The sequence below is a fragment of the Muscardinus avellanarius genome (genome assembly GCF_963383645.1).
Source record: "Muscardinus avellanarius genome assembly, chromosome: 16".
Taxonomy (NCBI): domain Eukaryota; kingdom Metazoa; phylum Chordata; class Mammalia; order Rodentia; family Gliridae; genus Muscardinus; species Muscardinus avellanarius.
The window spans coordinates 7,250,210-7,270,327 of record NC_137802.1 but is presented as its reverse complement, the minus strand read 5'-3'; the positions used below and the strand labels follow the sequence as shown (position 1 = coordinate 7,270,327).

The window sequence follows — 20,118 nt, the reverse complement described above, 5'->3', positions numbered from 1 at the left end:
AGCCCCCAGTGCCCTGCCATTGGCCACTGGAGGAGATGGGGAGTGTGGCCCTCTGGACACCGTGAAGGGCTGCCCTAGCTTGTGTCCCTGCGAGACTGATGAGGCCACTGCGGCAGCCTTACCCCACTGCAACCCAACCCCCACCCTGCTTTCCCATGGCATCCCCCACAAACACACATCTGGGTCTCAGGGCCTATTTCCCTAGAAAGAAACCAGGACAATCAGTTATTACCATATTGTTCATTGAGGGGGGGGGAGTGTGTGTGTGTGTGTGTGTGTGTGTGTGTGTGTGTGTGTGTGTGTGTATTACTAGGGATAGAATTCAGGGGCCTTCTACCTCTGGGCTATACCCCCAGACCTATTTTCTTTCTTATTTGAAAACAGGGTCTTGCTAAGTTTACTGAGAGCCTTCTTCTGTCTCAGCCTCCCAAGTACTGGGATTACAAGCATGTGCCACCACACTCAACTTCATTAATTTTTTTTTTTTTTTTTTTTGCAGGTATGGAGATGGAACCCAGGGGCATTCAACCTCCGAGCTACACCCCCTGCCCTATTTTTTTATTCTTTATTTTGAAACAGGTCTCACTAAATTGTTGAGGTACTCACTAAGTAGCTGAGGCTGTCCACAAACTGCGATCCTCCGGTCTCAGCCTCCCGAATGCTGGGATTACAAGCATGTTCCACCATGCCCGGCTCCTTCATTATTTTTTTTTTCTTCTTTTTTTGGTGGTACTGGGGTTCCTGGAAGCCCTTCTACCTCCGGGCTACACTCCCAGACCTATTTTATTTTATACTTTTTTTATTTTTGGAAGCAGGGTCTCTTAAACCAGCGCGATCCTCCTGTCCCCGCCTCCTAAGCACGGGGATTACATGCATGCGACACCACGCCCAGCCTCTTCATTAATTTTTTAAAACAGTTTATTTTAAACTATCTTCATTTTAACTACAATTCCTGTATTAGTCCTTTTTTTCTACTTTATTTTTTTATTTAGTAGTGCAGGGGATCAAACCATAGGCCAAACACACAATAAGTACATGCTCTACCACTGAGCTACACCCCTAGTCCTTGTTTTGTTTTTTAAATCAGGGGTAAAATATTCAAGCCTGGTGTGGTGGCGCACTCTTGTAATCCCAGTATTTGGGAGACTGAGACAGGAGGATCCTGGTTCGCGGACAGCCTCCACTATTTAGTGAAGTCCTCCACAACTTAACAAGACCCTGTTTCAAAATAGAGAATAAAAAAATAGGAGTAGAATGCCCCTGGGTTCCACCCCCAGTACCGCCAAAAGAAAAAAATTAATATGGTAGCGTGCATATTTTCCAATGACTCAAATCACTGTGATCACGCTTGTTTAGGTGGCCAAAATGCTGGGAGGTGGCCAGCCATGCCTGTGATAGAATTAGATGAGGGTGTTCACCCAATGTCTCCCATGATCATTTGTGAGCTTAGGTTGATTCCTCTAAATTTAGCTTTTAAGCACTGCTCCTGGCACACACACACAAGATAATACAGCCATCTTACTAGTGTGCAAATATTTTGAAATCTAAAAAGAACTTCCTTTGGAAATAATGGTCAAAGCTGACCATTTCACCTAAATATGATATAAAACAGAAACCTTTAGGTCAGCGAACAGTCTGCATTCTTTTCATGCCAGGGCAAAGGCTAGACTTGTGTTTTAGTTATTGTTTCCCAGCCTCGTGCAGCCTTATTTGGAAGTTTCCCTTTCTGGCCTGCATTTGGGGGAGGAGGGGAGTATTGTAGAGAAATTCAAAATGATCTATAGTCTGAATTCTACTATAGACAGAATCACACATTTTAAAAGTTAGGAGGGTCTTCAGAGATGCAGATATAGTCTAGCCCCCCCCCCCCTTTTTGTGGTACTGGGAATGGAACCCAGGGGCATTCTATCTCCAAGCTACACTTCCAGCCCTGTTTTAGTCTTTTATTAATTTTTGAAACAGGGTCTCACTGAGTTGCAAAGGGCCTTGCTAAATAGCTGAGGCTGGCCGCGAACCACAATCCTTCAGTCTCAGCCTCCCAAGTACTGGGATTACAGGCGTGCACCACCACACCTAGCTACTCCTTCCCATTTTTAAACGCGCAGCTTTGACTCTGGGCCTTGGGAGAAAATCCAGCTAAGATTCCCCCAGGGAAGAGGTGAGCATGCCCTCATGGGTCAGACCCTACAGCTCTCCCTATGGCTCTTCCTTCTTTTCTCCGCCTCAACTCCTTCCCTCCAGCTCCTCACATCCCTCCAGGCTCCCAGCAGCTGCCTGCCTAGTTCAGCCTCTTTCCCATCTGTGGAAAGAAAGGCCTCATTCCCCCTCCTCACAGTCACTCACCCCGAGGGAGAGGGGGCAAGGTCTCCCAGGGGCAAGTGCCATCCAGCTGAGACCTGAAAGGGTGAGAAGTAGGATGGGGTGGGTTTTTTTTCCTTCAAATCATAATCATCTTCCAAACTGGAACACTTGATGGGGGTAGGGGAGGTGCTAGGGCAGGGGAATGTCACCTGGCCAGGTGCATGTGTGGTAACAGTATCGCAAAAAGCCCATCCAGCTACCAGAGGTAGTGCTAAGCCAGGAACAGAAGAGATCCCCCAGGAAGTTAAGCCACCTCATGCCTTTCTATTAATAGGAGAAGCAGCAAGGGGTCTGTCTATGCACAGCTCTGGCAGGGTTGGTTACAATGGAATTCAGACAAGTATGTGAGCACGAGGGGGCCGACCTGCTATGGAGAGGCCCAGAGCGCCCAGCCAAGCTGGTAATGGCATTCGCATTAATAGTGCTGACCAGTAAACGGGAAAGGAGGCTTACAATACTTTAAGGACTATTTTGTATCCAAAATGGTTAGCCTAAGATTCTGGATACCAAAATGTATTATATGACAGAGATCATTTTAATGTACAGTATACTTTTTTTTTTTTTTTTTTTTTTTTGTGGGTCCGGGAGTAGAACCCAGGGGCATTCGACCTCTGAGCTATACCTCCTGGCCCTATTTTTATTCTTTATTTTGAAACAGGGTCTCACTAAGTTACAGAGGGCCCCACTATATAGCTGAGACTGTCCACGAACTGAGATCCTCCAGTCTCAGCCTCCCGAATGCTGGGATTATAAGTGTGTGCCACCATGCCCGGCTTTACAGTATACATTTAAAGTAAAAAATGTTTAAAACATTTAAAGCCTGGTGTGGTGGCGCATGCTTGTAATCCCAGCTCTTGGGAGGCTGAGACAGGAGAATTGTTCAGGTTCAAAGCCAACCTCAGCTACTTAGTGAGGCTCTCAGCAACTTAGTGAGACCCTGTTTCCAAATAAAATATAAAATAGGTCTGGGAGTATAGCCCAAAGGTAGAAAAGCCCCTGGGTTCCACCCCCAGTACCATAAAAAAAATTTTTTTAAAAAAGATTTTGCCGGGCGTGGTGGCGCACGCTTGTAATCCCTGCACTTGGGAGGCGGAGACAGGAGGATCGCGCAGGTTCGAAGCCAGCAGTTCGAAAGCCAGCCGCGCATGCTGGCTTAGGAGACCCTGTTTCCAAATAAAAATGTAAAAATAGTTCTGGGAGTGTAGCCTGGAGGTAGACGGGCTTCCAGGAACCCCAGTACCACCAAAAAAAAAAAAAAAAAAAAAAGATTTAACCCAGATCCTCCTTTCTCATCCTCCCAAGTACTACGATTACAAACTTCATTTTAGCCAAGTGTGGTGGCACAAGTTTGTAATCCCAGCATTCCGGAGGCTGAGCCCAGAGGATCAAGGTTCATGGACAGCCTCAGCTACTTAGTGAAGTGAGGTCCTTTGCAACTCAGTGAGACCCAGTTTCAAAATAAAGAATAAAAAAATAGGGCAGACAGGGATTTGCTCAGAGGTAGAATGCCCCTGGGTTCCATCCCTAGTAACACACACACACACACACACACACACACACACACACACACACACAACTTTTCTTTTGAAACAGGGTCCACTAAAATTGCTGAGATTATCCTCATACCTGTGATCCTCCTGTTTCAGCTTCCCCAAGTACTGGGACTGCAGGTGTGCACCACCATGCCTGGCCTAAAATTTAATTTGGATTGCTGCCACTGCCTGATTTTCATTCTCTTATTTATTCTCCTACAACTACTGATTAAAATCCCAACTCAAGCATAAAGCGCGAGAGCTTTATATCACAGAAAGGGCATCAGGGAAGCCGTGAGGGCCACACACATGTGCACACAGAGAGAAGAACACAGAAGTAAGGATGCGCACAGAGACACACTCTACCTGCAACAGAGGCTGCTCTACCACATTCTGGATCCAGTTTGCAAGCATATAATGCCACGTAACTTTGGCTTACCTCAATGTTTTCAGATTGAAGGGAGGAAAGAGGAGATGAGACTAATTACACACAGATGATTTCCATATTAGTTTTATGACCACTATGAATAGGCTCTTTGTTTATCTGTTTATAAACAGATCAGAAGGTTAGACTGCTGATAATTTGACCTTCCAAAAATTTTTTTTCTTTTAATTTGGCTGCTGATGCGCCAGAGAAAAGAGGGCCCATTAGAGAGGGGAGAGGAATTCCTTAGCAGGTTAAACAATGGGGATTTTTAAGGGCCCCCGGAGGTTGCTGGCACTGGCTCTTTACTGGGTATAGTTTCAGGTCAACATCTTTGACTTTGCTTTTCCAGGTTTATCACAGCCCTAATTGTAAAACTTGTCCACACGAGGCTTAATCTGGGACAAACAGTTGAAAATAAGGGAAGGTTCAAGGAGAAAAGACTAATTTTTCTTAAGTAACAGAATAAGGGTTAAAGAGAAAATAGGCTGAGGAAGAAGGATATTGGTAAAAGAATATCTAAAAATAGATACACGTTTTGAAAGGCCAGGGAAACAGGGATCCTGTGACAGGGTTGAAAGGGGACAGTGGGGCAGGCAAGTTCCTAGTGTGACCCCTGAGGGACACTCCTGGCCCAGGATCATAGGTTATCTTTGTAGTGGTGTGGAACAAAGAAAAACTCTTCTGTGCCCAAGCTTTTCTGAAGTTCATACTATTAAAAGATTTTTTTTTAATCCCAATTTTAGCCAGGTGTGGTGGCGCAAACTAGTAATCCCAACATTTGGGAGGCTGAGACAGGATGATCGCAGTTCATGAACAGCCTCAGCTACTTAGTGAGGCCCTTTGCAACTGAGTGAGACCCTGTTTAAAAATAAAAGATAAAAAATAGGGCTGGGGGTGTAGCTTGGAGGTAGAATGACCCTGGGTTCCATCCCCAGTAGTGCAAAAAAAAAAAAAAAAAAAAAAAAAAAGGCTGGAGCCGGGCATGGTGGCACATGCTTGTAATCCCAGTACTTAGGAGACTGAGACAGGAGGATCCAGGTTTGCAGCCAGCCTCAACTACTTAGTGAGGCCCTCCACAACTTAGTGAGACTTGTTTAAAAATAAGAATAAAAGTCCAGTGTGGTGGTGCATACTTGTAATCCCAGTACTTGGGAGATTGAGGCAAGAGGATCACAGGTTCAAGACCAGCCTCAGCTAATTAGTGAGACCCTTGCAACTTAATGAGACTCTGTTTCAAAATAAAGAATTAAATAGAGTTGGGGATATAGCTCGGTCCTATACGGCAAAAAAAAAAAAAAAAAAGAAAGAATAAAATAAGCTGGGCGTGGTGGCGCATTGTAATCCCAGCATTTGGGAGGCTGAGACTGGAGGATGACGGTTCATGCCTCGGCTACTTAGTGAGGCCTCTGCAATTTAGTGAGACCCTGTTTCAAAATAAAAAGAAGCCGGGCGTGGTGGCGCACGCTTTTAATCCCCGCGCTTGGGAGGCAGAGACAGGAGGATCGCGCAGGTTCGAAGCCAGCCTGGCTGGCTTAAGAGACCCTGTTTCCAAATAAAAATATAAAATGGGTCTGGGAGTGTACCCTGGAGGTGTATATATTTGTATCTATATATGTGGATCTATATAGGTTTTTTTTTTTGTGTGTGTGTGTTACTGTAAGGAATTGACTTGGACATTCTACTTTTAGCTATACTCACAGTCTGATTTTATTTCTTATTTTGAAACAAGGTCTTGCTAAGTTATCAAGGCTGGTCTTGAAATTGTGATCTTCTGTCTTAGCCTCCCAAACATGCATAGAAGGGCTTCCAGGAACTCCAGTACCACAATAATAATAATAATTAATAATAATAATAATTTATCTTGTTTGTGTGTGTGCACGTGTGTGTGTACCTATACACACAAACGTGTGTAGGAATTGAGCCTAGGGGCATTCTACCTCTGAGCTACACCCCAGCCCTATTTTTTTTTTTTTTTTTTGAAACAGGATCTCACTAAGTTGCAGAAGGCCTCATTAAATAGCCGAAGCTGGCTGAGAGCCTGAGATCTTCCTGGCTCAGCCTCCCAGGTACTGGGATTACAAGCATGTGCTACCACACCCAGCTAAAATTAAAACACTTGTAATTTACAGTTTTACTGATCATGATCACAGAGCAACCAGTACAATTTCCCTTAAAAAACTATAATGAGTTGGGCCTGGTGGCACATACCTGTAATCTCAGTACTTGGGAGGCTGAGACAGTAGGATCACACATTAGAAGCCAGCTTCAGCAACTTAGTGAAGCCCTTGACAATTTGGTGAGACTTTGTTTCCAAATAAGAAATAAAATCCAGCTGGGGTATAGCCAGAAGTAGACAGCCCTCAGTTCAATCCCCAGTGCCAAAATAAAAAAATAAGCCTATAATGAGGTTTTCTTTCTGGCTTAGAACAGGTCAATGTATTACATGAACTACTAAAAAAGTGGTTTGTGTGAGACACCTGATTAAATCCTCTCAATATCTTGAGAGTTTTCCCACACATTTCTAATAGGTTTTGCTTTTGTTATTGGCAGTGTTTTGCTATATAGGGTACTGAATTTTGAAACAGCCATTTTTCATCTTGGATTATAGCTTTTTTTTTTTTTTTTTTTTTTTTTTTTTTGGTAATACTTGGGATGGAACCCAGGGGCATTCTACCTCTGAGTGACACCCCCCAGTCCTCTTTTTTATTCTCTATTTTGAAACAGGGTCTCACTGAGTTGCAAAGGGTCGTGGTTCATGGACAGTCTCAGCTACTTAGTAAAGCCCTCAGCAACTCAGTGAAACCCTGTTTCAAAATAAAGAATGAGCCGGGCGTGGTGGAGCACACTTGTAATCCCAGCATTTGGGAGGCTGAGACTGGACGATGGCGGTTCACAGACAGCCTCAGCTACTTAGTGAGGCCCTCTGCAACTTAGTGAGACCCTGTTTCAAAATAAAGAATTAAAAATAGGGCTGGGGGTGTAGCTTGGAGGTCGAATGCCCCTGGGTTCCACCCCCAGACCCACACACACACAAAAATATATTGACATAAATGTGGTTGAGAGGGTCATCATGTGTGGAAAGAGAATGCCAGTTTTCACAACCATCCCCGCTGCTCTCTGCTTGACACTCTACAGACACCTTCCAGTCATTGAGCATCCTGGTGGGGCCACATGCAGGCACCACTGCAGGCCTTACCCCTGAAACCGCCTTCCTGCAGCATCTTTCCCGGGCCCTCTCCTTCCGCAACTACAGGCAGATCCGTGGCACCCAGGACCCGTAGCTGAATATGAACATCCACCAGCCCCAGTCATTAAGCCCCCAGATGGCCCCCAATTCATAGCGAACTCCAACACGCGGGATAAAAAAACTTTTGCTGGAGCTATTCTGGGGGCTCATTCGGAATCACAGTTGGCACTAACTATAATACAGAGGGGCGATGGGCAGAACCATTCATTTCACATCATTTATATTCTTTTTTTTTTTTTTTTTTTTTTTTTGGTGGTACTGGGGTTCCTGGAAACCCTTCTACCTCCGGGTTACACTCCCAGACCTATTTATATATTTATTTATTTATTTATTTTTTTTTTTTTTTTTTTTTTTTGGTGGTACTAGGTATAGAACCCAGAGGCTTTCTACCTCTGGGATATACTCCAGACCTATTTTATATTTTATTTGGAAACAGGGTCTCACCAAGTTGCTGAAAGCCTCACTAAGTAGCTGAGGCTGGCTTTGAACCTGTGTGATCCTCCAGTCTCAGCCTCCCAAGCGCGGGGATTACAAGCGCGCGCCACCACGCCCGGCTTATATTCATTTTTTAAACACAAACATGCAAATTTAAAACAAGTAGTAAGCCAGGCCGGGTGTGGTGGCGCACCCTTGTAATCCTCATGCTCGGGAGGCAGAGACAGGAGAAACACGCAGGTTCGAAGCCAGCAGCGCTGGCTTAAGAGACCCTGTTTCCAAATAAAAAATATTTTTAAAAAATAGGTCTGGGAGTGTAGCCCGGAGGTAGAAGGGTTTCCAGGAACCCCAGTACCACCCAAAAAAAAAAAAAAAAAAAAAAAAAAACCGTAGTAAGCCAGTATTAGCTAGTACTAGGAATGGAGAAAATCTTCTAAGCTCACTTTCTAAAGAAAAAAAGAAAAACTGACCAGGTGTGGTGGCATGTGCCTATAATCCCAGTACTTAGGAGGTTGAAATGGGAAGATCACAAATTTGAGGCCAGCCTCAGCAGCCTCAAATTTAGTGATACCCTCAGCAACTCAGCAAGACCCTGTTTCTAAATAAATACTAAAAAGGGCTGGGAGTAAAGCTTGGAAGTAGAATGTCCCTGGGTTTAATCCTCAGCACCCAAAACACCAAAAAAGTAAAAACTGCAAAATGGACCTTTTGCTCTAGGTTAATACAACCCCAGCTGGCCCACTCACCCAGATGCCTTTGAACAGTGCACAACCATGCCCAGCAGCCCTGACAATGCCGCCATTGACAACCTGGCTGGAAACTAAAGGGCTGTTACTTGGGACCTTCTAGGAAACAAGAGATGTGGTCTTTGTTACACTCTTCTGATTCTGGCTGCCCTGACACACACACTCTTCCATGTCCTTTATTTGATCCATTTCTCTTACCCATCCTGCAATACCGTGATAAGTCACAAATCAGAAGATTGCAGATACTGCCAAAGAGGAACTTTGCTGCCACCCCGGCAAATTCCAGGGCTAGAGAAGCAGCAGCAGCTTCGCTGCCTCTTGCCTTGGACATAAATCAAAGGGAGTGAGGCGGTTGCATCTAGAAGAGATGGTGCAAGTCAGCTCTCCGAAGGCTGCAGAGGGAGGCTCAGAGGCTGACTTGACTTCGTTTTCCTAAGATGTGGTCTCACCATGTTACCCAGGCAACGCAGTGAGCTTGGACTCCTGGGTTCAAGCGATACTCCTGCCTCGGCCTCTGGACTAGCTGGGACTACAGGAATGCACTGCCAGGCCCAGCTTCGTTTGCCCTCTATTTAGACCCTCCTGTCCAAGCACCTGAGGTCCTGTGGCAGCCAGCCATGGAAGCATGCCACTCCAATCTCCATTCCAGAAAGAACTTGCCATTCAGCTGCAAGTACTGCAGTTAAATGCCACCAGGACCCCACTTGGCTTTGGAGCTTGAAGGGGGGGTTCTGCCCAGGCAGGCTGCAGCCACAGACTGCCTACAGCAGGAGGACTAGGCGTTTCTGGCCAAGCTGGGTCTCCTTTAGTGGGCAGCCTTTGCAGCAGAGCTCCTGGGCAGATCTGCATCATTAGCTGGGGCTCTTCATGCCGACCCTTCCCTTCAAGGGTGTGGCTCTGCGCCCCACTCTAAGGCTTTCCTTGCCCAGTTGCTTCTTCCTCCTTGGCTCTTCTTCAGGGTTACTCCCTAATAAAAATCATGCAATGCTGAAATTCTAAGTGTGTGCTCTCAAAACATAAAACTAACATAGTACAAGAGCAGCATGACAGTCAGATGGGGATGTTGCTCCTGCCTCATCTCATCTCTTGCATTTCCCCCTTACTGCTATCACTCATTTGTGGTCCCCCTGCTTAAAGCACTTATTGAAATTCTAGTCCAGGGTATCGACAACTGCCAGCCCACATTGTAAAGCGGAGTGAGAATACATTCACCTTTAACAAAACTACTTTCCAAACTTGGTTCAGTGGGGCATGCCTACAATCCCAGTACTTGGGAGGCAGAGACAGGAGGATCACAGGTTTGAGACCAGCCTTGACAATTTAGCAACACTGTTTCAACATAAAAAATAAAATAGAGCTGTGGGTGTAGCTTGAAGGTATAATGCCCTTGGGTTCCATCCCCATTACCACACACACAAAAAAAAGGTAAGGTGACTTAGAAATTATAACACTAGGAGCCGGGTGTGCTCCTAGTGATCCTTGTAATCCCCGCGCTTGGGAGGCTGAGACAGGAGGATCACGCAGGTTTGAAGCCAGCCTCAGCTACTTAGTGAGGCTCTCAGCAACTTAGTGAGACCCTGTTTCCAAATAAAATATAAAATAGGTCTGGGAGTATAGCCTGAAGGTAGAAAGCCCCTGGGTTCTACCCCCAGTACCACCAAAAAAAAAAAAAAAAATTATAACACTAGGATACAAATAAGTTTTTTTGTTGTTTTTTTGTTTTTGTTTTTGTTTTGCAGTACTGGAGATGGAACCCAGGGCCATTCTACCTACAAGCTACACCCCCAGCCCTATTTTTTATTCTTTATTTTTAAACAGGGTCTCAATGAGTTGCAGAGGGCCTCACTAAGTAGCTTAGGCTGTCTTCCAACCTGTGATCCTCTGGTCTCAGCCTCCCAAATGCTGGGATTACAAACATGCACCACGCCCGGTCAAATAACTCTTAAAAGTGCTAACAAGCAGAGCCAGGCGTGATGGCACATACTTGTAATCCTAGTACTTGGGAGGCTGAGAAAGGAGGATCCAGGTTTGAGGCCAGTCGCAGCTACTTAGTGAGGCCCTCCACAACTTAGTGAGACCCTGTTTCAAAATAAGGAATAAAATATCGGATTTGGGGGTATAGCTTGGAGGTAGAATGCCTCTGGGTTCACTCCCCAGCATCACACACACCAAAAAAGTGCTAACAAGAGTGAGTCTTTTCACAATTTTAACATAATGGAAATAAGAGTTTTCACAATTCTTGGGCCCCCAAAAAAGGTGTTTCCTTTACTTAATAGTTGATCAAAGCCAGGTGTTGTGGTGCATGCTTGTAATCCCAGTACTTGGGAAGCTGAAACTGGAGGGTCACAGGTTCATGGCCAGCCTCAGCTACTACTTAGGCCCTTGGCAACTTAATCCCCCACTTGGAAGGCTGAGACAGGAGGATCCCACAGGTTGGAAGCCAGCCTTGCTGGCTTAAGAGACCCTGTTTCCAAATAAGAAAAAATATATTTAAAAAAATAGTTCTTAGAGTGTAGGCCGGAGGTAGAAGGGTTTCCAGGAACCCCCGTACCACCAAAAAAAAGAAGAGTACTTATTCAAGCTGGGCTTGGTGGCTCAAGCTTTATCATCCCAGCATTCAGGAGGCTGAGATGGGAGGATCGGATTCATGGACAGCCTCAGCTACTTAGTGAGGCTCTTTGCAACTAAGTGAGACCCTGTTTCAAAATAAAGAATAAGCCAGGCGTGGTACACGCTTGTAATCCCAGCATTTGGGAGGCTGAGACTGGAGGATGAAGTTTGCGGACAGCTTCAGCTACTTAATGAGGCCCTCTGCAACTCAGTAAGACCCTCTTTCAAAATAAAGAATACAAAATAGGGCAGGGATGTAGCTCGTAGGTCAAATGCTTCTGGGTTCCATCCCCAGACCTGCAAAGAAAATAAATAAATTAAAAGAATTTTTTAAAAAATAGGGCTGGGAGTGTAGCTCGAGGGTAGAATGCCCCTGAGTTCCATCCCCAGTACTGGAAAAAAAAAAAAAAAAAAAAAGAGTGCTTATTCAAGCTTCTTTGCACAATATAGCCAACATTAGATAGATAGATAGATAGATAGATTTTTTTTTTTTTTTTTTTTTTTTTGCAGGTCTGGGCATGGAAACCAGCCCAGAGGCATTTGACCTCCGAGCTACCCCCCTTGCCCTATTTTTCATTCTTTATTTGGAACAGGGTCTCACTAAGTTGCGGAGGGCTTCACTAAGTAGCTGAAGCTGTCCTCGAACCCCGATCCTCCAGTCTCAGCCTCCCAAATGCTGGAATTACAAGCGTGCACCAACACGTCCGGCTCCAATATATTATTTTATACACATTGGTTATTCTGCAAAAAGAAGTTTGGATAAGTACTGTGTATAAAAGACCCACATGTACTCTATGCCGCAAAACTATTCCTACAATTCTTCTTAACAGTGTTCCTATGTGGTTGTCAAAGTTTTCAATCCTGTTTGTTGTATTGATCCAGTATGCCACAAGTACCAGGAAGATACCCATCTCTGCCCAGGCCCCGGGATAAAGCTAAGATGCAGCTGAAGAGAGAATCCAGAGTAATGACCGGAAACTAAGACAACCGAGGTTTTAATTATAGCACTCTCCCAATTCAAGGAATAAATCACTTGGACAAGTTCACTTCGCCTTCCAGCCTCAATTTCCTCATCCACATTAAAACTTAAAACTACTTCTCTGAACAAAAAAAGTCTAAGAGTTCTAAGAGTCATGCACCACCAAAGGAATCCAACATCGATCGGGTCAACCATCTCTTTCCAATCGCTCAAGATGCCATTGCTGGGACGAAATCAAACCCCGTTGGCTTCCAACAGGACTGCCCGGAAACATTCCGTGTTCTTTCAACGCGCAGTCACCAGGTCATCGCCTCTCGCTCCGGGCCGGGGTCCTGGATAAGTGGGTGACTCAGGAGATAAAACCTAGTGCCCGCTGCCTCCCCACCCGGCGCGCTTTACTTCCCAGGACGCAGATAATCTGACAAACGCGGGGACGGCTCCCGCACCCTGGAATACGCAGATTGTTTGGGGCGTGGGGGAAAGGGACCCGGCGCAGTCAAACCCTCCGCGGGAGTGTCACCCATCAGCCGGCGGGGCCGCCGCCTTCCCCGGGACTCCAGAATGAGTGTGCGCCGGGCAAGCGATGCCCCGCAAGACCCCGGCCGGCTCCGGCGCCGAGCCCCGCGGCCCCGCGCCCGGCCTGCGCGCCTTCCCGGCTCCCGGACCCGGCCCGCAGGTAGCGCCGGAGCCAGGGCATTTCCTGGTCGCCCGGCCCGCACAGGTGACCTCCCGGGCCGCCCGCTCGCCCCGCTCGGCGCCGCGCTCGGCGGGTGGGGGAAGGGCGCGGGCCGCCGAGGGGGCGCGGCGCGACCCCGCCGGCGCACCGCACAGACCTGCTTCGGGCTCCTCGGGCCGCCCCGAGTGGTTGCCCATGCTCGGCCGACTCCGGGAGCTGCCCGCTGGCCGGCGCCGGGCCGGGTGTCCACCGTGCCGCAGCGCGCGCCGGCGTCCGCGGGTCCGCTCCAGTCAAAGAAAGGGCCGGGCGCCTTCCAGTTCCCGGCGGCCGCCGGCAGAGCCGCTCCTCGCGCCCGCGGGCGGGCCCGCCCCCCTCATCTGCATATGACACGCCCCTCCACGCCTCGCGCCCGCGGGCGGACCCGCCCCTTCATCTGCATACGGCACGCCCGCCTCAACTCCTAGAGCCCGTCAGGCGCGGCCTGCCCTCTCATCTGCATACGGCCCGCCCACTTCGGCTGCACGCGCCCGCCTGGCTAGACCCGCCCCCTCATCTGTATTCCTCCCGCTCGCCTCATCTGCATATTGTTCCGGAGTGTCCAAAGGGCTCCTCAGGGGCCGTGGGAGGGACGCACCGGCTGACTGACTTCTGGCCTCCTCCCACCCACTCGGAGGCCGGCAGCCCTGCCAGGGAGGCTGGAAAAGCCCCATCGCGGGGAGGCTGAAGCCCAGCGCCGCTGGAAAGGCAGAGTGTTGAGCGTGTACAATTAAATGTATGAGGACCGGAAAAACCTAGGATTGACACAGGGCAGAGATGCTTATTAAATATTTTTTGGATGGGTGAATGAATGGCTGGATGAACAAACAATTCTTAAGGAGGAAGTGAAGAAGAATGCTGACAAAAGACTTTTCCACTCTTCAAAATGAGTACTATCGCTGGTAATAAAAATACACGGCAATCATAAGTAGAAACTGTTTTGCCACTGTTGATTTATGGAAATTACTCAGAGCAGTTTCATCTTAATAGTAAAAATATTCAGAACTAAATCGTTCAGTGAAATATTTAGGACTCATAAAATCCTGAGCGGAGCCGGGCGTGGTGGTGCACACCTATAATCCCAGTACTTTGGGAGGCTGAGACAGGATTGCAGGTTGGAGCCCAGTCTCAGCAACTTATCATCGAGACCCTGTTTCAAAACAAAAAAATGTAAGCAGGGCATGATGGCACAAGTCTGTGATCTCAGTACTTGGGAGGCTGAGGCAGGAGGATTGCTGGTTCAAGCCAGCCTCAGCAATTTAGTAAGGCCCTTAGCAACTTAGCTAGACCCTGTTTCAAAATAATAAGTAAAGGGCTCGGGGTGTCGCCTAGAGTTAGAACACTCCTGGGTTCAATTCTCACTACCAAAACAAAACCCAAAATAGGGATGGGGGCATATCTCAGAGGTACATCATCACTCCTGAGTTCAATCCCCTATACCAAAATAAAGCATGAGCCCAGATACCGGTTCTGTCTTCTGCACCATGGAACATATAGTCCATTTTCAATCCTGTCTTTCCTATCAGCATGATCACTCTCAGTGTCTGGAAGCTGTATTCATTCACTTGGTTTTGCAGGACACTGTACCCTATCCTAGTTTCCCATCCACTTCCCTGCAGCCTCTTGTCAATCCCCTTTGTTGAGTCCTCGACACCTCCCTGACCTGGAGTCCCCTAAAATTCAGCCACCTACTCTGTAGGTCTTTTCCAAGCCAAGGTGTGGCTTTTATTGTGTTTTATTTTTTTTAATACTAGGGGTAAGAACCCAGGGGCATTCTACCTCCAGAGTTACACCCCCATCCCTTTTTTTACACTTAATTTTTGTTTTGAAACAGGGTCTTTCTGGGTTGCTGAGAGTCTCACTAAATTGCTGAGTCTGTCCTCCAACCTGCTCAGTCCTCCTTGTCTCAGCCAACCTGCTCAGTCCTCCTTGTCTCAGCCAACCTGCTCAGTCCTCCTTGTCTCAGCCAACCTGCTCAGTCCTCCTTGTCTCAGCCAACCTGCTCAGTCCTCCTTGTCTCAGCCATCCAAGTACCGGAATCACAGGCATGCACCACCACGCCCGGCAACCCTCTCCTTTTAAAAAATGTGAGGAATGAGCCCAGAAAAGATGACAGACTTCCCCCAAATATTTCCAGACTGATAGGTAAAGCCTGAGTTTCTGAACATAGTAACTATGATGTAACTTGAGTTTGCAGAACAGTTACATACTTGGAGTGGTTGGAAACGAGTCATTCTAGCCATCTTGTAAAATGCCAAGCCATTAGCATGTCTTTTTAATGCAAATGAGACCAGTAAGGCAAGGACCCAACCTGGACTCCTATGACTCTCAACTCTTACATCTAAAATATCTGGACGATGCTGTGCATTCCTGCGCTTACCAAGCTTCTGGCTTCTGATCTTAGGTCTCTGCTGCCTTCTCAGCGCCAGCCCGCTCCTCTTCATCTCTGACCAATGGGATGCCCTAGCATTACAGATAATTGGCTTCCTCCAATTTTACTCCTGTTAAAATTGTTCCTTATTCTATTTTTTTTTTTTTTTTTTTGTGGTACTGGGGATGAAACCCAGGGGCCTTCTAACTCCTGGCTATACCCCTAGACCTATTTTATATTTTATCTGAAAACAGGGTCTCACTAAGTTGCTTAAAGCATCACTAAACTGCTGAGGCTGATTTTGAACCCGCCATTCTCCTGTCTCAGCCTCTCACCACGCCTGACATATATATATATATATGATGAGCTGCAGATTGAACTCAAGGGCATTCTACTCCTAAGCTATAGCCCCAGCCCTTTTTATTTTTGGTTTGAAAACCAAAACCCAGGGTCTCCCTGGGTTACTGAAGCTGTCCTTGAATGTATAATGTATAATCCTCTTGTCTCAGCCTCCCAAGTACTGAGGTGAGAGATATCTGCCACCACACCCAGCTTTATCATTATTTGTTACTATTATTATCATCAACATCATCATCATCATCATCATTTGGTACTGTGGATTGACCCCAAGGGCATTCTACCTCTGAGCTACACCTCCAGCCCTATTTTATTTTTTATTTGGAAACAGGGTCTCTCTAAATTGCTGAGGCTGGTCTGGGACCTGTGGTCCTCCTTTTAACCAAGAATGGGGATTACAGGCAGGAGCCACAACACCTGGCTCCTCCTCCTGTGTGTGTGTGTGGGGGGGTTGAACTGGAGATAGAACCCAGGGCATTCTACCTTTGAGCTACACCCCACCTTTTATTTATTTATTTATTTATTTATTTTATTCTTTATTTTGAAACAGGGTCTCACTGAGTTGCAAACAACCTTACTTAAACCACAATCCTCCAGTCTCAGCCTACAATGTTGGGATAACAAGCATGCACCACCAAGCCCAGCACCTCCTCCCTTTAAAAAAAAATGTTGTAATCTCAATACTTAGGAGGGTGAGAGAGAAAGATTGCAAATTCAAGGACAGCATCAACAAGTAGAGAGACTCTCAACAATTTAGTGAGACCCTATTTCAAAAATAAAAAGAAACCAGGTAGTGGTGGCGCATGCTTGTAATCCCAGCATTCAGGAGGCTGAGACCGACCGGAGGAATGTGGTTCTCAGACAGCCTCAGCTACTACTTAGTGAGGCCCTTTGCAACTCAGTGAGACCCTGTTTCAAAATAAAGAATAAAAAATAGGGCTGGGGTGTAGCTAGGAGGTAGAATGCCCTTGGATTCCATCCCCAGACCCGAACACAAAAAAAGTAAATAAGTAAACACACCAATGGGCTGAAGAATCCCTGGATTTAATCCTTAGTACTGGGGCAGGGAATTCAAATACTTAAACCCAGAAATTTTCCTTCTAGAAATTTATTCAAAAGAAATAATTACAAATATGTATAAATGTCTTGTTTGCAAGATAATTCTCAACATTTATTAAGAAACGATTGCAGCCGAGCGTGGTGGCACAGTTTGTAATCCCAGCGCTTGGGAGGCTGAGACAGGAGGATCTCACAGGTTTGAAGCCAGCTTCAGCTACTTAGTGAGGCTTTCAGCAACTTAGTGAGACCCTGTTTCCAAATAATGTATAAAATAGGTCTGGGAGTGTAGCCTGGAGGTAGAAAAGCCCCTAGGTTCCACCCTCAGTACCACCAAAAAAAAAAAAAAAAAAAAAAGGAAAAGGAAAAGAAAAGAAAAGAAAAGAAATGAAATGATTACATGTCAAGGACTTTTTGTGGTAGTGAGGACTATTCTAAGTACTTAATGTGTTCCAACTTTTTTAATTTTTTTTTTTTTTTTGCGGGTCTGTCCCCAGGGTCATTCGACCTCCGAGCTACACCCCCTGCCCTATTTTTATTCTTTATTTTGAAACAGGATCTCACTGAGTTGCAGAGGGCCCCACTAAGTACCTGAGGCTGGCCGTCTCAGCCTCCGGAATGCTGGGATTACAAGCATGCACCACCACTCCTCACCTTTTCTTTTTTTTTTTTGTATTGGGAATTAAACCAAGGGAGCATTCTACCTCTGGGCTACACCACGCATACTTTTTTTTTTTTTTAAATAGGGTCTCACAAACCAGGTATGGTGCACACCTGTAATCCCAGGCTGGCCTTGAACCTGCAGCCTTCTGAGTACCAGGATTACAGGCATGTGCCACCATGCCTGGCTTCAATTTACTTCATCTTTAAAAAAAAGTCCAACAAAACTATTTTCAACCCAGAGTAGAGATAAGGAAATGGGCTAGGCAGTAATTAATTAATTAATTAATTAATTTGTGGTGCTGGGGATGGAACCCAGAAGCTTTCTACCTCTGGGCTACACTCCCAGACCCATTTTCTATTTTATTTGTAAACAGGGTCTCACTAAGCTGCTAAAGGCCTCACTAAGTAGCGAGGCTGGCTTCGAACCTGTGTGATCCTTCTGTCTCAGCCTCACAAGTACTGGGTTTATAAGCATGCACGCCCGGCTATAAGTAAGTTATTTAAGGCTATTTACCTATGGAATGGCAGAGCCAGGATTTGAACCTCTGTCTGGGGTCCTCAAGTTCAACCCAAGGTTTGGCGATTCACTAGGACTCAGAGGACTCAGAGATGATATGTTACAGCAAAGGACAGGAAGAAAGGGAAAGGCCCGTGGGACAAAGTCCAGAGAAAGCTAAGCTCCCGCCTCCAGGAGTCTCCTCCCAGCAGAGTCATTCCAGTTAATTCTCCAGCCTTGAGCTGTGCCAACAAGGGTGGAATGTGGTCTGCAGGGGTGCTCCAACTCAGCGCCTGGGTTTTTACTGGAAGCTGGTCACACATGCCGGCTCTCCCCCAGCACACGTCACATTCCAGACGCCCAGAAGGAAGGCAGGTGTTCAGCATAAACCACAATGTTTGCACAAACTTTAGCTTAGGTACAATGAGCCCCTCTGCTTCAGTCCCGAATGTTCCCAAAGGCCCTTGTGCTCAAGGTGTAGTCCCTAGGTTGGTGCTAATGGGAGGTGGCGGAAACATTGCGTGTGGGGGGGGTAGTAGCAGGTTGTAGGTCACTGGGGGTGTGCCCTTGAAGAGGATTGTGGGACACCAGGTCTCTTTATTTCTCTTCCGCATTCCTGGCATGAGGTGACTGGTTTTGAGGTGTAGGCTTGCTGTGCTGTCTTGGCTCACCACTGCTCAGAGTAATGGGCCAGCCCACTAAAGTCAAAACCTCCCAAGCTGTGAGCCAGGATAAACCTTTTTTCTTTTTAAGCTGACTATCTCAGGTATTTTTTTACAGTAGTGGAAAGCTGACTAACATATTCCTTTACCAATAGGGTGGTAGGACCCTCCTAAAATCCAATTCCCTGTGCTGGGCAGGTAGATATGATAAAAGAATGTTTTATGCACATATGAAATTGTCGCAATGAAACCCATTATTCTGTACAATTAATTTACACTAACGCCGGGCGTGGTGGCGTACGCTTGTAATCCCCGCGCTTGGGAGGCAGAGACAGGAGGATCGCGCAGGTTCAAAGCCAGCCGCGCTGGTTTAAGAGACCCTGTTTCCAAATAAAAAAGTATAAAAATAGGTCTGGGAGTGTAGCCGAGAGGTAGAAGGGCTTCCAGGGACCCCAGTACCACCAAAAAAAAAAAAAAAATTAATATACACTAATACCTAGATGAGAAAAGAGCTAAAATTATTCTACAGGAAGAAAACAAATATCTGATTTTATTTTTTATTTTATTTATATATTTTTCTGTGTGTGTGGTTCTGGGGATGAAACTCAAGGACATTCTACCTCCAAGCTATATCCCAGCCCTATTTTTTATTCTTTATTTTGAAGCAGGGTTTCATTGAGTTACAAAGGGCCTCACTAAGTACCTGAGGCTGTTCTCAAACTGAGATCCTCCTGTCTCAGCTTCCCAAATGCTGGGATTACAAGCATGTGCCACCACACCTGGCAAATATCTGATCTTAAAATGGGCAAAGTAGGCCGGGCGTGGTGGCACATGCTTGTAATCCCAGTACTTGGGAGGCTGAGACAGGAGGATACAGGTTCGCAGCCAGCATCAGCTACTTAGTGAGGCCCGCTGCAACTTAGTAAGACTGTGTCTCAAAAATAAAAGGGGGGGTATGGGGATGTAGCTCGAGGTAGAATGCCCCTGGGTTCAATCCTCAGTAACACACACACACACACACACACACACACACACACACACACACACACACTGAACCCAGGGGAATTCTATCTCCTAGCTACACCCCTAGCCCTTTTTGTTTGTTTCATTTAGAAACAGGGTCTCTGCAGGGCATGGTGGCGCATGCTTGTAATCTCAGCATTTGGGAAGCTGAGACAGGAGGACTGTGGTTTATAGACAGTCTCAGGTACTTAGTTAGGCCTTCTGTAACTCAATGAGACCCTATTAAAAAAAAAAAAAAAAGCCAGGCATGGTGGCGCACGCTTATAATCCCAGCGCTTGGGAGGCTCAGACAGGAGGTTCGAAGCCAGCCTCAGCTACTTAGTAAGGCTCTCAGCAACTTATTTAGACCCTGTTTACAAATAAATTATAAAATAGGGCTAGGGGTGTAGCTCGGAGGTAGAAATTCCCTGGGTTCCACCCCCCCAGTATCCCCCCCCCCCC

The 20,118-nt window shown here is 46.5% G+C and overlaps 1 protein-coding gene across 6 annotated transcripts in view; it reads right to left on the bottom strand.

Annotated features, from left to right (window-relative positions):
* Nucleotides 1–20,118, bottom strand: part of SPECC1 (sperm antigen with calponin homology and coiled-coil domains 1) — a gene marked incomplete at both ends in the record, with an annotated part of 188,287 nt that overhangs the window by 136,934 nt on the left and 31,235 nt on the right. The window contains one exon of one of the 6 annotated variants that reach the window (XM_080713179.1): nucleotides 13,171–13,210. The exons of the other annotated variants lie outside the window; for them this stretch is intronic. Coding sequence (XP_080569305.1) covers nucleotides 13,171–13,210 — 40 coding nt within the window. Of the gene's footprint in view, nucleotides 1–13,170; nucleotides 13,211–20,118 lie in introns of those variants that run through there. 6 annotated transcript variants of the gene reach the window in all.